Below are 12,083 nucleotides of genomic sequence, written 5' to 3' on the forward strand. Positions count from 1 at the left end.
ACAGACGTGGCGGGCCTGGCACAGCTCCTGGTATATGTCTGTTACAGCTGGATGAGTCAACAGGGCCTGGCACAGCTCCTGGTATATGTCTGTTACAGCTGGATGAGTCAACATACGTGGCGCGCCTGGCACAGCTCCTGGTATATGTCTGTTACAGCTGGATGAGTCAACAGGCCTGGCACAGCTCCTGGTATATGTCTGTTACAGCTGGATGAGTCAACAGGCCTGGCACAGCTCCTGGTATATGTCTGTTACAGCTGGATGAGTCAACAGGCCTGGCACAGCTCCTGGTATATGTCTGTTACAGCTGGATGAGTCAACATACGTGGCGCGCCTGGCACAGCTCCTGGTATATGTCTGTTACAGCTGGATGAGTCAACAGGCCTGGCACAGCTCCTGGTATATGTCTGTTACAGCTGGATGAGTCAACAGGCCTGGCACAGCTCCTGGTATATGTCTGCAGCTCTTCTCTCTCTGTTTATATGGACTGCAGCTCTTCTCTCTCTGTTTATATGGACTGCAGCTCTTCTCTCTGTTTATATGGACTGCAGCTCTTCTCTCTCTGTTTATATGGACTGCAGCTCTTCTCTCTCTGTTGATATGGACTGCAGCTCTTCTCTCTCTGTTGATATGGACTGCAGCTCTTCTCTCTGTTTATATGGACTGCAGCTCTTCTCTCTCTGTTTATATGGACTGCAGCTCTTCTCTCTCTGTTTATATGGACTGCAGCTCTTCTCTCTCTGTTGATATGGACTGCAGCTCTTCTCTCTCTGTTTATATGGACTGCAGCTCTTCTCTCTCTGTTTATATGGACTGCAGCTCTTCTCTCTGTTTATATGGACTGCAGCTCTTCTCTCTCTGTTTATATGGACTGCAGCTCTTCTCTCTCTGTTTATATGGACTGCAGCTCTTCTCTCTCTGTTGATATGGACTGCAGCTCTTCTCTCTCTGTTTATATGGACTGCAGCTCTTCTCTCTCTGTTTATATGGACTGCAGATCTTCCCCTCCCTCCTGCAGTACCATACCTCCTCCCTCCTGCAGTACCATACCTCCTCCCTCCTGCAGTACCGTCCCTCCTCTCCTGCAGTACCGTATCTCCTCCCTCCTGCAGTACCGTATCTCCTCCCTCCTGCTGTACCGTATCTCCTCCCTCCTACAGTACCGTCCCTCCCTCCTACAGTACCGTACCTCCTCCTCTCCTGCAGTACCTCCTCCCTCCTACAGTGCCGTACCTCCTCCTCTCCTACAGTACCGTACCTCCTCCTCTCCTGCAGTACCTCCTCCCTCCTACAGTACCGTACCACCTCCTCTCCTGCAGTACCGTACCTCCTCCTCTCCTGCAGTACCTCCTCCCTCCTCCTCTCCTGCAGTACCTCCTCCCTCCTACAGTACCATACCTCCCTCCTACAGTACCGTACCACCTTCTCTCCTGCAGTACCGTACCTCCTCTCCTGCAGTACCGTACCTCCCTCCTACAGTACCGTACCTCCTCCTCTCCTGCAGTACCTCCTCCCTCCTACAGTACCGTACCTCCCTCCTACAGTACCGTACCTCCTCCTCTCCTGCAGTACCGTACCTCCCTCCTACAGTACCGTACCACCTCCTCTCCTGCAGTACCGTACCTCCTCTCCTGCAGTACCGTACCTCCCTCCTACAGTACCGTACCTCCCTCCTACAGTACCGTACCACCTCCTCTACTGCAGTACCGTACCTCCTCTCCTGCAGTACCGTACCTCCCTCCTGCAGTACCCTACCTCCTCCTCTCCTGCAGTACCGTACTTCCCTCCTACAGTACCGTACCTCCCTCCTACAGTACCGTACCTCCTCCTCTCCTGCAGTACCGTACCTCCTCCTCTCCTGCAGTACCGTACCTCCTCCTCTCCTGCAGTACCGTACCTCCTCCTCTCCTGCAGTACCGTACCTCCTCCTCTCCTGCAGTACCCTACCTCCTCCTCTCCTGCAGTACCGTACCTCCCTCCTACAGTACCGTACCTCCCTCCTACAGTACCGTACCTCCTCCTCTCCTGCAGTACCGTACCTCCTCCTCTCCTGCAGTACCGTACCTCCTCCTCTCCTGCAGTACCGTACCTCCTCTCCTGCAGTACCGTACCTCCCTCCTACAGTACCGTACCTCCTCCTCTCCTGCAGTACCGTACCTCCTCTCCTGCAGTACCGTACCTCCCTCCTACAGTACCGTACCTCCTCTCCTGCAGTACCGTACCTCCCTCCTACAGTACCATACCTTCTCTCCTGCAGTACCGTACCTCCTCTCCTGCAGTACCGTACCTCCCTCCTACAGTACCGTACCTCCTCTCCTGCAGTACCGTACCTCCCTCCTACAGTACCGTACCTTCTCTCCTGCAGTACCGTACCTCCTCTCCTGCAGTACCGTACCTCCCTCCTACAGTACCGTACCTTCTCTCCTGCAGTACCGTACCTCCTCTCCTGCAGTACCGTACCTCCTCCTAACCCCTCTCTCCAACCTATATACATTTACATGTTAGTAATGTAGCAGGCGCTCTTATACAGAGCCACTTACAGTTAGTGCATCCATCTTCAGATAGCCAAATGACACCCTGTTCCCTACATAGTGCACTACTTTAGGTCACACTTCATTAGGATAGTCCGGATTGTCCATCTGTAGATGCTCCAGATGTTATACAGATGGACATACTATCAACAAACTATCTGTGACTGCTTGCTAAGGTTATGGTTATGTTTAGGTTTAGAATAAGGGTAAGGGTTAAGTTTAGGGTTTTTAGATAGTTTAAATGTTACTGATAGTCTGTACAGCATCTACAGATGGACTATCCAAATGACCTGAGTACAATGGGGACTATGTAGGGAATAGGGATAAACCAAGCCCCCACCAGATAAACCAAGCCCCCACCAGATAAACCAAGCCCCCACCAGATAAACCAAGCTCCCACCAGATAAACCAAGCCCCCACCAGATAAACCAAGCCCCCACCAGATAAACCAAGCCCCCACCAGATAAACCAAGGCCCCACCAGATGAACCAAGACCCCACCAGATGAACCAAGCCCCCACCAGATAAACCAAGCCCCCACCAGATAAACCAAGCCTTCACCAGATAAACCAAGGCCCCACCAGATGAACCAAGACCCCACCAGATGAACCAAGCCCCCACCAGATAAACCAAGCCCCCAAGGGATAAACCAAACCCCCACCATATAAACCAAGCCCCCACCAGATAAATCAAGCCCCCACCAGGTAAACCAAGGCCCCGCCAGATAAACCAAGGCCCCACCAGATAAACCAAGCCCCCACCAGATAAACCAAGCCCCCACCAGATCAACCAAGGCCCCACCAGATGAACCAAGACCCCACCAGATGAACCAAGCCCCCATCAGATAAACCAAGCCCCCAAGGGATAAACCAAACCCCCACCATATAAACCAAGCCCCCACCAGATAAATCAAGCCCCACCAGGTAAACCAAGGCCCCGCCAGATAAACCAAGGCCCCGCCAGATAAACCAAGCCCCCACCAGATAAACCAAGCCCCCACCAGATAAACCAAACCCCACCATATAAACCAAGCCCCCACCAGATAAATCAAGCCCCCACCAGGTAAACCAAGGCCCCACCAGATAAACCAAGGCCCCGCCAGATAAACCAAGCCCCCACCAGATCAACCAAGCCCCCACCAGATCAACCAAGCCCCCACCAGATAAACCAAGCCTCCACCAGATAAACCAAGCCCCCACCAGGTTATAGCTTCCCTAATCTGATCAGGTAGCCTGTCATGTAATGTTCCCCTTGGGCCGTGTCAGGAATGATGGGACACTGATTCCTCCATTCATCTCCAGGTCGTTAAAGGATTTGGTGGAAGTCATGAGAGTAACATGTGATTGTTGCTAAACCACATCACAGAGGTACTTTGGCAGAAGCACGGCAGTCATGCAGACTGTAATGCAGTCCAAGCTTCTAGTCCACCAGAACCTGCTGTTTTTCCCCTCATCAGACTGCAAGTCCTCATTTAACTACTGGCAATTGACAACGTCACTATTTACACAATGAAGTGTGTGCACTGTGCTCTAATGCAGATCTGGATTTCTCTTTCTCTCTCTCTCTCTCTCTCTCTGTGTGTGTGTGTGTGTGTGTGTGTGTGTGTGTGTGTGTGTGTGTGTGTGTGTGTGTGTGTGTGTGTGTGTGTGTGTGTGTGTCATCCCAGTCTTTTCAGGACTCGGTGGGTAAAGACGAAGCCGTGCCCGACTCCCTGAAGAGCACCATCTTCACCAACTTTGCCCCTCTGTACAGGTTTCAGTCCGTCTTCCTCAGAGAGGTGGAGCAGAGACTGGCTCTATGGTGAGATGGCACGTCACAATCACCCACAATGATGTATTTTGTAGTTCAGGCTATTTTCTCTCAAAATGTCACTCCCACTTAGCCTCGTTTTTTTTGTTGCGTTAAGACCCTCTTGGATTAAGAACACAGTTTGTAGTGTGGTTTGGTTTGGGTTTTCATTGATCCTGGGTATTGACATTCATTCTGGGAAGCCTCATCACAGAGACACACACGCCTCCTGTGGAGCTGGGGTTTCTATAGCAACAGTCGCGCTGCATCAAGCCACTTCTTCTCCTCCTAGCCCCGTGGGTTATTCCACTGTCTGCTCCTCTAAATGAGGTGGTCCCTACGTCAGAGCCCCGACTGGCAGACTGTCACGACTACAGACATCATACTGTCCAGCCTTATTACAAGACTAAACCACAGAGCAAGAGACAGAACTCCAAGGAAGAGATGACGTGTGTTTTCACTCAAAACATGGCCGACATCTGGCGTGGCTCAGGCCCAAAGACAAACGAGATGACCAACTACGGAGCACAGATACATTGCCATCTACTTTTCAAATGTGACGTACAGTTGGCTTATTTTAGCCCTCTCTTGATCTTAGATTAAAGAGCTGGTAGTGGGATGTGTGAGTGGATAGGGGTTGCACCTCAACGGAACGACATTCAGAACATCCTCTCTTGGTTTTGTATTAACCTCCCCATAATGTATTGGTTGATATTTTGAATGAAAGAGTATTGAGAACGATGTCAGTTCACATGGTGCTGAATCTAGTCGTCAACTGAAATTCATGCTCAAGAGTGACACCTGCTGGTGGTGTTCAGCAGTGCAGGTAAAGGTTAACCATTTCATTAGAATTCCCTTGCATAATTGTCTACATGAATATGAAATATGACTTTAAGTGCTTAAAATACACACACACACTAGCACTAAAATGTTCCAGAGAAATAAATGTACTGTTTTTATTTTAGGGAAGGGTGCTCCAATGCCCACATCAAAGGAGACTACCAGCGCATCGGGGATGTCATGCTGAAGCACCTACAGGGACTGAAGGTGTGTGCACCTCTTTCACATTGTTATTGCACTTGTTATGTACTTCACCATGTATCTGCACCACTCCTCGATGAACAAATATATGCTGCCTTGTGTGAGTCTGCCTGTAGCCCTACTCCAGGGGACTGCTCTGTGGCTGACCCATAGCTTCTCCTAGCCTGTCGTATGTGTGTGATATGGTCGTGCAAATATGTTCGTTCTGCTGTACTTTATTCTATTCCCTCTTCTACTCTATTCTACTCTGCTCTACTCTACTCTGCTCTATTCTACTCTATTCTACTCTGCTCTACTCTTCTCTATTCTACTCTACTCTATTCTACTCTATTCTACTCTGCTCTACTCTACTCTGCTCTATTCTACTCTATTCTACTCTGCTCTACTCTTCTCTATTCTACTCTACTCTATTCTACTCTATTCTACTCTATTCTACTCTACTCTATTCTACTCTACTCTGCTCTATTCTACTCTGCTCTATTCTACTCTGCTCTACTCTACTCTGCTCTATTCTACTCTATTCTACTCTATTCTACTCTGCTCTACTCTGCTCTATTCTACTCTACTCTATTCTACTCTATTCTACTCTGCTCTACTCTACTCTGCTCTATTCTACTCTATTCTACTCTATTCTACTCTGCTCTATTCTACTCTACTCTATTCTACTCTATTCTACTCTACTCTGCTCTATTCTACTCTATTCTACTCTGCTCTACTCTACTCTGCTCTATTCTACTCTATTCTACTCTACTCTATTCTACTCTATTCTACTCTGCTCTACTCTTCTCTATTCTACTCTACTCTGCTCTATTCTACTCTATTCTACTCTACTTTATTGTATTATAATATACTCTATTCTGCTCTCTTCTACTCTATTCTACTCTACTCTAATATATAATTTTCTAGCCACTGACAGCCCACCTCCAGAAGCACTCGGAGGCCCTGGTGGAGCTGGAGAAGGCGTGCCGGGGTTCCCCGCGGCTGGAGGTGCTGGTCCGGGACTTTGAGCTGCAGAAGGTGTGCTACATCCCCCTCAACGTGTTCATCCTCCGGCCCCTGCACCGCCTCATGCATTACAAGCAGATCCTGGAGCGCCTCTGCAAACACTACCCGCCCGCACATGTGGACTTCAGGGACTGCAGAGGTAACTGTTAATGTTCTGTACACAGTCAGAACTATCAGACTGAAGCAGGCTATCTAGGACCTACTGGTGCAGTTGAGGGACTCCTGGTGCAGTCGAGGGCCTCCTGGTGCAGTCGAGGGCCTCCTGGTGCAGTTGAGGACCTCCTGGTGCAGTTGAGGGCCTCCTGGTGCAGTTGAGGTCTATGACATCATAAATTAGTGTTGTTTCTAATTGAATGGCCTCTCCTCTAGCTGCACTGGCAGACGTGTCAGAGGTGGTGTCCCAGCTCCATGGAAGCATGATCAAGATGGAGAACTTCCAGAAGCTGCTGGAGCTTATGAAGGATTTGATTGGCATCGACAATCTAGTCACTCCAGGGCGGGTGAGTTCAAGGAGAGAACGGACTCCATCCCAAATGGGACCCTATTCCCTATATAGTGCACTACTTTTGACCTGGGCCCTATTCAAAAGTAGTGCACTATGTAGGGAATATCCCCATATCAACAGTTTTCAGAAGCTAGTTTGAAGCACTCCTTTTGTTGTTTTATATCTTTCTGAGTTGTTGTCTTTCTCTGAGACTTGATTTGGGATGTTGTGTTTGATTTGGGATGTTGTGTTTGATTTGGGATGTTGTGTTTGATTTGGGATGTTGTGTTTGATTTGGGATGTTGTGTTTGATTTGGGATGTTGTGTTTGATTTGGGATGTTGTGTTTGATTCGGGATGTTGTGATTGATTTGGGATGTTGTGTTTGATTTGGGATGTTGTGTTTGATTTGGGATGTTGTGTTTGATTTGGGATGTTGTGTTTGATTTGGGATGTTGTGTTTGATTCGGGATGTTGTGATTGATTTGGGATGTTGTGATTGATTTGGGATGTTGTGATTGATTTGGGATGTTGTGTTTGATTCGGGATGTTGTGTTTGATTTGGGATGTTGTGATTGATTTGGGATGTTGTGATTGATTTGGGATGTTGTGTTTGATTCGGGATGTTGTGTTTGATTCGGGATGTTGTGTTTGACTTGCGATGTTGGGATTTGTGTTTTTTTTTCAGGAGTTCCTAAGGTTAGGCTGTCTCAGTAAGCTGTCTGGAAAAGGCCTCCAGCAACGAATGTTTTTCCTGGTAATGTCTGCAATTTATCTGAGATTGTCATCTTGAATGAGTTATTAAACAGATTATTCAGTGGTCTCACAACATACAGTCATGGCAAATAGAGCTCTGTATTTTAACATCCCCAGAATGAATGGCTTTGTCCAAAATGCCTCAAAGACGACGGCATCCTTATCTTTCCACACACAGTTATTGTTATTGTAGAGGGCATCTCATGAGACCAAGACTCATCTGAATCACGATTCATGTAAGAAACAGATTGAATGTAATCCAGTTGGATCAGGTGTATCCCTGACAGAGCTAATGTATTTACTGAGCCACAAACATTCAATCAATGTTCTTTTTGTGTGACGTATATAAGGGTGATAGAACTATTAATGACCAGTCAATGATTGAAGTGTCTGTTTTCTTGCTCTATGGTGATAGTTCAATGATGTCCTGTTGTATACGAGTCGAGGGATGACGGCAACGAACCAGTTCAAAGTGCACGGGCAGCTCCCTCTCTATGGCATGACAGTACGTCTCTTTTGTTCCCCTCTCTTACCCTCCCAGCCTTGTGCCCTGCCTTGGAGCACAGTAGAGTAGAGCACAGTAGAGTAGAGCACAGTAGAGTAGAGTACAGTAGACTAGAGTACAGTAGAGTACAGTAGAGTAGAGCACAGTAGAGTAGAGTACAGTAGACTAGAGTACAGTAGAGTACAGAACAGTACAGTAGAATACAGTAGAGTAGAGTAGAGCAGAGCACAGCAGAGTAGAGTACAGTAGACTAGAGTACAGTGAGTACAGTGAGTACAGTAGAATACAGTAGAGTACAGTAGAGTAGAGCAGAGTAGAGTACAGTACAGTAGAATACAGTACAGTATAGTACCGTGAGTACAGTAGAGTACAGTACAGTGAGTACAGTAGAGTACAGTGCAGTAGAGTAGAATACAGTAGAGCAGAGCACAGTAGAGTACAGTAGAATACAGTACAGTACAGTAGAGTAGAATACGGTAGAGTACAGTACAGTACAGTAGAGTAGAATACAGTAGAGTAGAGCAGAGCACAGTAGAGTACAGTAGAATACAGTACAGTATAGTAGAGTAGAATACGGTAGAGTACAGTACAGTGCAGTAGAGTAGAATACAGTACAGTAGAGCAGAGCACAGTAGAGTACAGTAGAATACAGTACAGTAGAGTAGAATACGGTAGAGTACAGTACAGTGCAGTAGAGTAGAATACAGTAGAGTAGAGCAGAGTACAGTAGAATACAGTAGAGTACAGTACGGTAGAGTACAGTAGTGTAGAATACAGTACAATACAGTAGTGTAGAATACAGTACAATACAGTAGAGTAGAATACAGTACAGTAGAGTAGAATACAGTACAGTACAGTAGAGTAGAATACAGTACAATACAGTAGAGTAGAATACAGTACAGTACAGTAGAGTAGAATACGGTAGAGTATAGTCGCTTTCACAAGATTAATTATTTACTGTGAATGAACTGCTGTGCCACTTTAACTCCCTCCATCTGTCTCTGTCTTTAACTCCATCTGTCTCTGTCTTTAACTCCCTCCATCTGTGTCTCTGTCTTTAACTCCCTCCATCTGTCTCTGTCTTTAACTCCCTCCATCTGTGTCTCTGTCTTTAACTCCCTCCATCTGTCTCTGTCTTTAACTCCTTCTGTCTCTGTCTTTAACTCCCTCCATCTGTGTCTCTGTCTTTAACTCCCTCCATCTGTCTCTGTCTTTAACTCCCTCCATCTGTCTCTGTCTTTAACTCCTTCTGTCTCTGTCTTTAACTCCCTCCATCTGTGTCTCTGTCTTTAACTCCCTCCATCTGTCTCTGTCTTTAACTCCCTCCATCTGTGTCTCTGTCTTTAACTCCCTCCATCTGTCTCTGTCTTTAACTCCCTCCATCTGTCTCTGTCTTTAACTGCCTCCATCTGTCTCTGTCTTTAACTCCCTCCATCTGTCTCTGTCTTTAACTCCCTCCATCTGTCTCTGTCTTTAACTCCCTCCATCTGTCTCTGTCTTTAACTCCCTCCATCTGTCTCTGTCTTTAACTCCCTCCATCTGTCTCTGTCTTTAACTCCCTCCACCTGTCTCTGTCTTTAACTCCATCTGTCTCTCTGTCTTTAACCATCTGTCTCTCTGTCTTTAACTCCCTCCATCTGTCTCTGTCTTTAACTGCCTCCATCTGTCTCTGTCTTTAACTCCCTCCATCTGTCTCTGTCTTTAACTCCCTCCATCTGTCTCTGTCTTTAACTCCCTCCATCTGTCTCTGTCTTTAACTCCCTCCATCTGTCTCTGTCTTTAACTCCCTCCATCTGTCTCTGTCTTTAACTCCCTCCATCTGTGTCTCTGTCTTTAACTCCCTCCATCTGTCTCTGTCTTTAACTCCCTCCATCTGACTCTGTCTTTAACTCCCTCCCTCTGTCTCTGTCTTTAACTCCCTCCATCTGTCTCTCTGTCTTTAACTCCATCTGTCTCTGTCTTTAACTCCTTCTGTCTCTGTCTTTAACTCCCTCCATCTGTCTCTGTCTTTAACTCCCTCCATCTGTGTCTCTGTCTTTAACTCCCTCCATCTGTCTCTGTCTTTATCTCCCTCCCTCCATCTATATATCTCTTTAACTCCCTCCATCTGTCTCTGTCTTTAACTCCCTCCATCTGTCTCTGTCTTTAACTCCCTCCATCTGTCTCTGTCTTTAACTCCCTCCATCTGACTCTGTCTTTAACTCCCTCCATCTGTGTCTCTGTCTTTAACTCCCTCCATCTGTCTCTGTCTTTATCTCCCTCCCTCCATCTATATATATCTTTAACTCCCTCCATCTGTCTCTGTCTTTAACACCATCTGTCTCTGTCTTTAACTCCCTCCATCTGTGTCTCTGTCTTTAACTCCCTCCATCTGTCTCTGTCTTTAACTCCCTCCACCTGTCTCTCTGTCTTTAACTCCCTCCACCTGTCTCTCTGTCTTTAACTCCCTCCACCTGTCTCTCTGTCTTTAACTCCCTCCATCTGTCTCTGTCTTTAACTCCCTCCATCTGTCTCTGTCTTTAACTCCCTCCATTTGTCTCTCGGTCTTTAACTCCCTCCATCTGTCTCTCGGTCTTTAACTCCCTCCATCTGTCTCTCTGTCTTTAACTCCCTACATCTGTCTCTGTCTTTAACTCCCTCCATTTGTCTCTCGGTCTTTAACTCCCTCCATCTGTCTCTCGGTCTTTAACTCCCTCCATCTGTCTCTCGGTCTTTAACTCCCTCCATCTGTCTCTCTGTCTTTAACTCCCTCCATCTGTCTCTGTCTTTAACTCCCTCCATCTGTCTCTGTCTTTAACTCCCTCCATCTTTCTTTAACTCCCTCCATCTGTCGCTGTCTTTAACTCCCTCCATCTTTCTTTAACTCCCTCCATCTGTCTCTGTCTTTAACTTCCCTACCATCGTTCTCTCCCTCTCTCACACACTCAGTCCTTCTTTCCCAAAGGCAGATGTACCCTCTCATGCCTCATGTGTTGATTGTGCCTGTTATGTTCCCAGATCCGGGAGAGCGAGGATGAGTGGGGTGTGCCTCACGCCTTCACCCTGGTTGGGCAGCGCCAGTCAGTAGTGGTAGCAGCAAGGTGAGGCTATGGTTCGATCCAGCTCGTCTCTGGAATAGTCTTTAAACACTCGCCAGTAGACCTTCAGGTTCTGGAATGAAGATGTTCACAATAACGTGGTCGGTGAATCGGCAGGAGACCGGTCCCATCAGCAGAGTCAACCATGAGGCCTTTATATAATCACAAAGACACATTCATTATTTTTACCGCTCACTTAGTCATAAAAATAACGGCATGACATATTTATCAGGCTGGTTAAAAATATATATTTTTATGTTTGTCTGTTGGGTTTTTACAGTAGTATAAGCTGTTAGGATTTACAATAGTATAAGCTGTTCGGTTTTTACAGTAGTATAAGATGTTGTGTTTTTACAGTAGTATAAAGATGTTGTGTTTTTACAGTAGTATAAGATGTTGTGTTTTACAGTAGTATATGTTGTTGTGTTTTACAGTAGTGTAAGCTGTTGTGTTTTACAGTAGTATAAAGATGTTGTGTTTTACAGTAGTATATGTTGTTGTGTTTTACAGTAGTGTAAGCTGTTGTGTTTTTACAGTAGTATAAAGATGTTGTGTTTTTACAGTAGTATAAGATGTTGTGTTTTACAGTAGTATATGTTGTTGTGTTTTACAGTAGTGTAAGCTGTTGAGTTTATACATTAGTATAAGCTGTTGTGTTTTTACAGTAGTATATGCTGTTGTGTTTTTACAGTAGTATACACTCTTGAGTTTACACAGTAGTTTAAGTTGTTGTGTTTTTACAGGACTTTAAGCTGTTGTGTTTATACAGTAGTATAAGCTGTTGTGTTTATACAGTAATATAAGCTATGGTGTTTTTACAGTAGTATACGCTATTGAGTTTATACAGTAGTATAAGCTGTTGGGTTTATCTCTCTTTCGCTCTCTCTCTTTCTCTCAC

General features: G+C 46.2%; 1 protein-coding gene across 2 annotated transcripts in view; it reads left to right on the plus strand.

Moving 5' to 3' along the window:
* Window positions 1-12,083, plus strand: part of LOC115130642 (FERM, ARHGEF and pleckstrin domain-containing protein 1-like) — a 119,633-nt gene that overhangs the window by 98,901 nt on the left and 8,649 nt on the right. For both annotated transcript variants that reach the window (XM_065019359.1, XM_065019361.1), the window contains exons 16-22: window positions 4,197-4,330; window positions 5,284-5,365; window positions 6,266-6,503; window positions 6,734-6,864; window positions 7,536-7,604; window positions 8,019-8,108; window positions 11,106-11,188. In XM_065019359.1, coding sequence (XP_064875431.1) covers window positions 4,197-4,330; window positions 5,284-5,365; window positions 6,266-6,503; window positions 6,734-6,864; window positions 7,536-7,604; window positions 8,019-8,108; window positions 11,106-11,188 — 827 coding nt within the window. The remainder of the gene's footprint in view (window positions 1-4,196; window positions 4,331-5,283; window positions 5,366-6,265; window positions 6,504-6,733; window positions 6,865-7,535; window positions 7,605-8,018; window positions 8,109-11,105; window positions 11,189-12,083) is intronic.

The sequence above is a fragment of the Oncorhynchus nerka genome, linkage group LG1, assembly GCF_034236695.1.
Source record: "Oncorhynchus nerka isolate Pitt River linkage group LG1, Oner_Uvic_2.0, whole genome shotgun sequence".
Lineage (NCBI taxonomy): Eukaryota > Metazoa > Chordata > Actinopteri > Salmoniformes > Salmonidae > Oncorhynchus > Oncorhynchus nerka.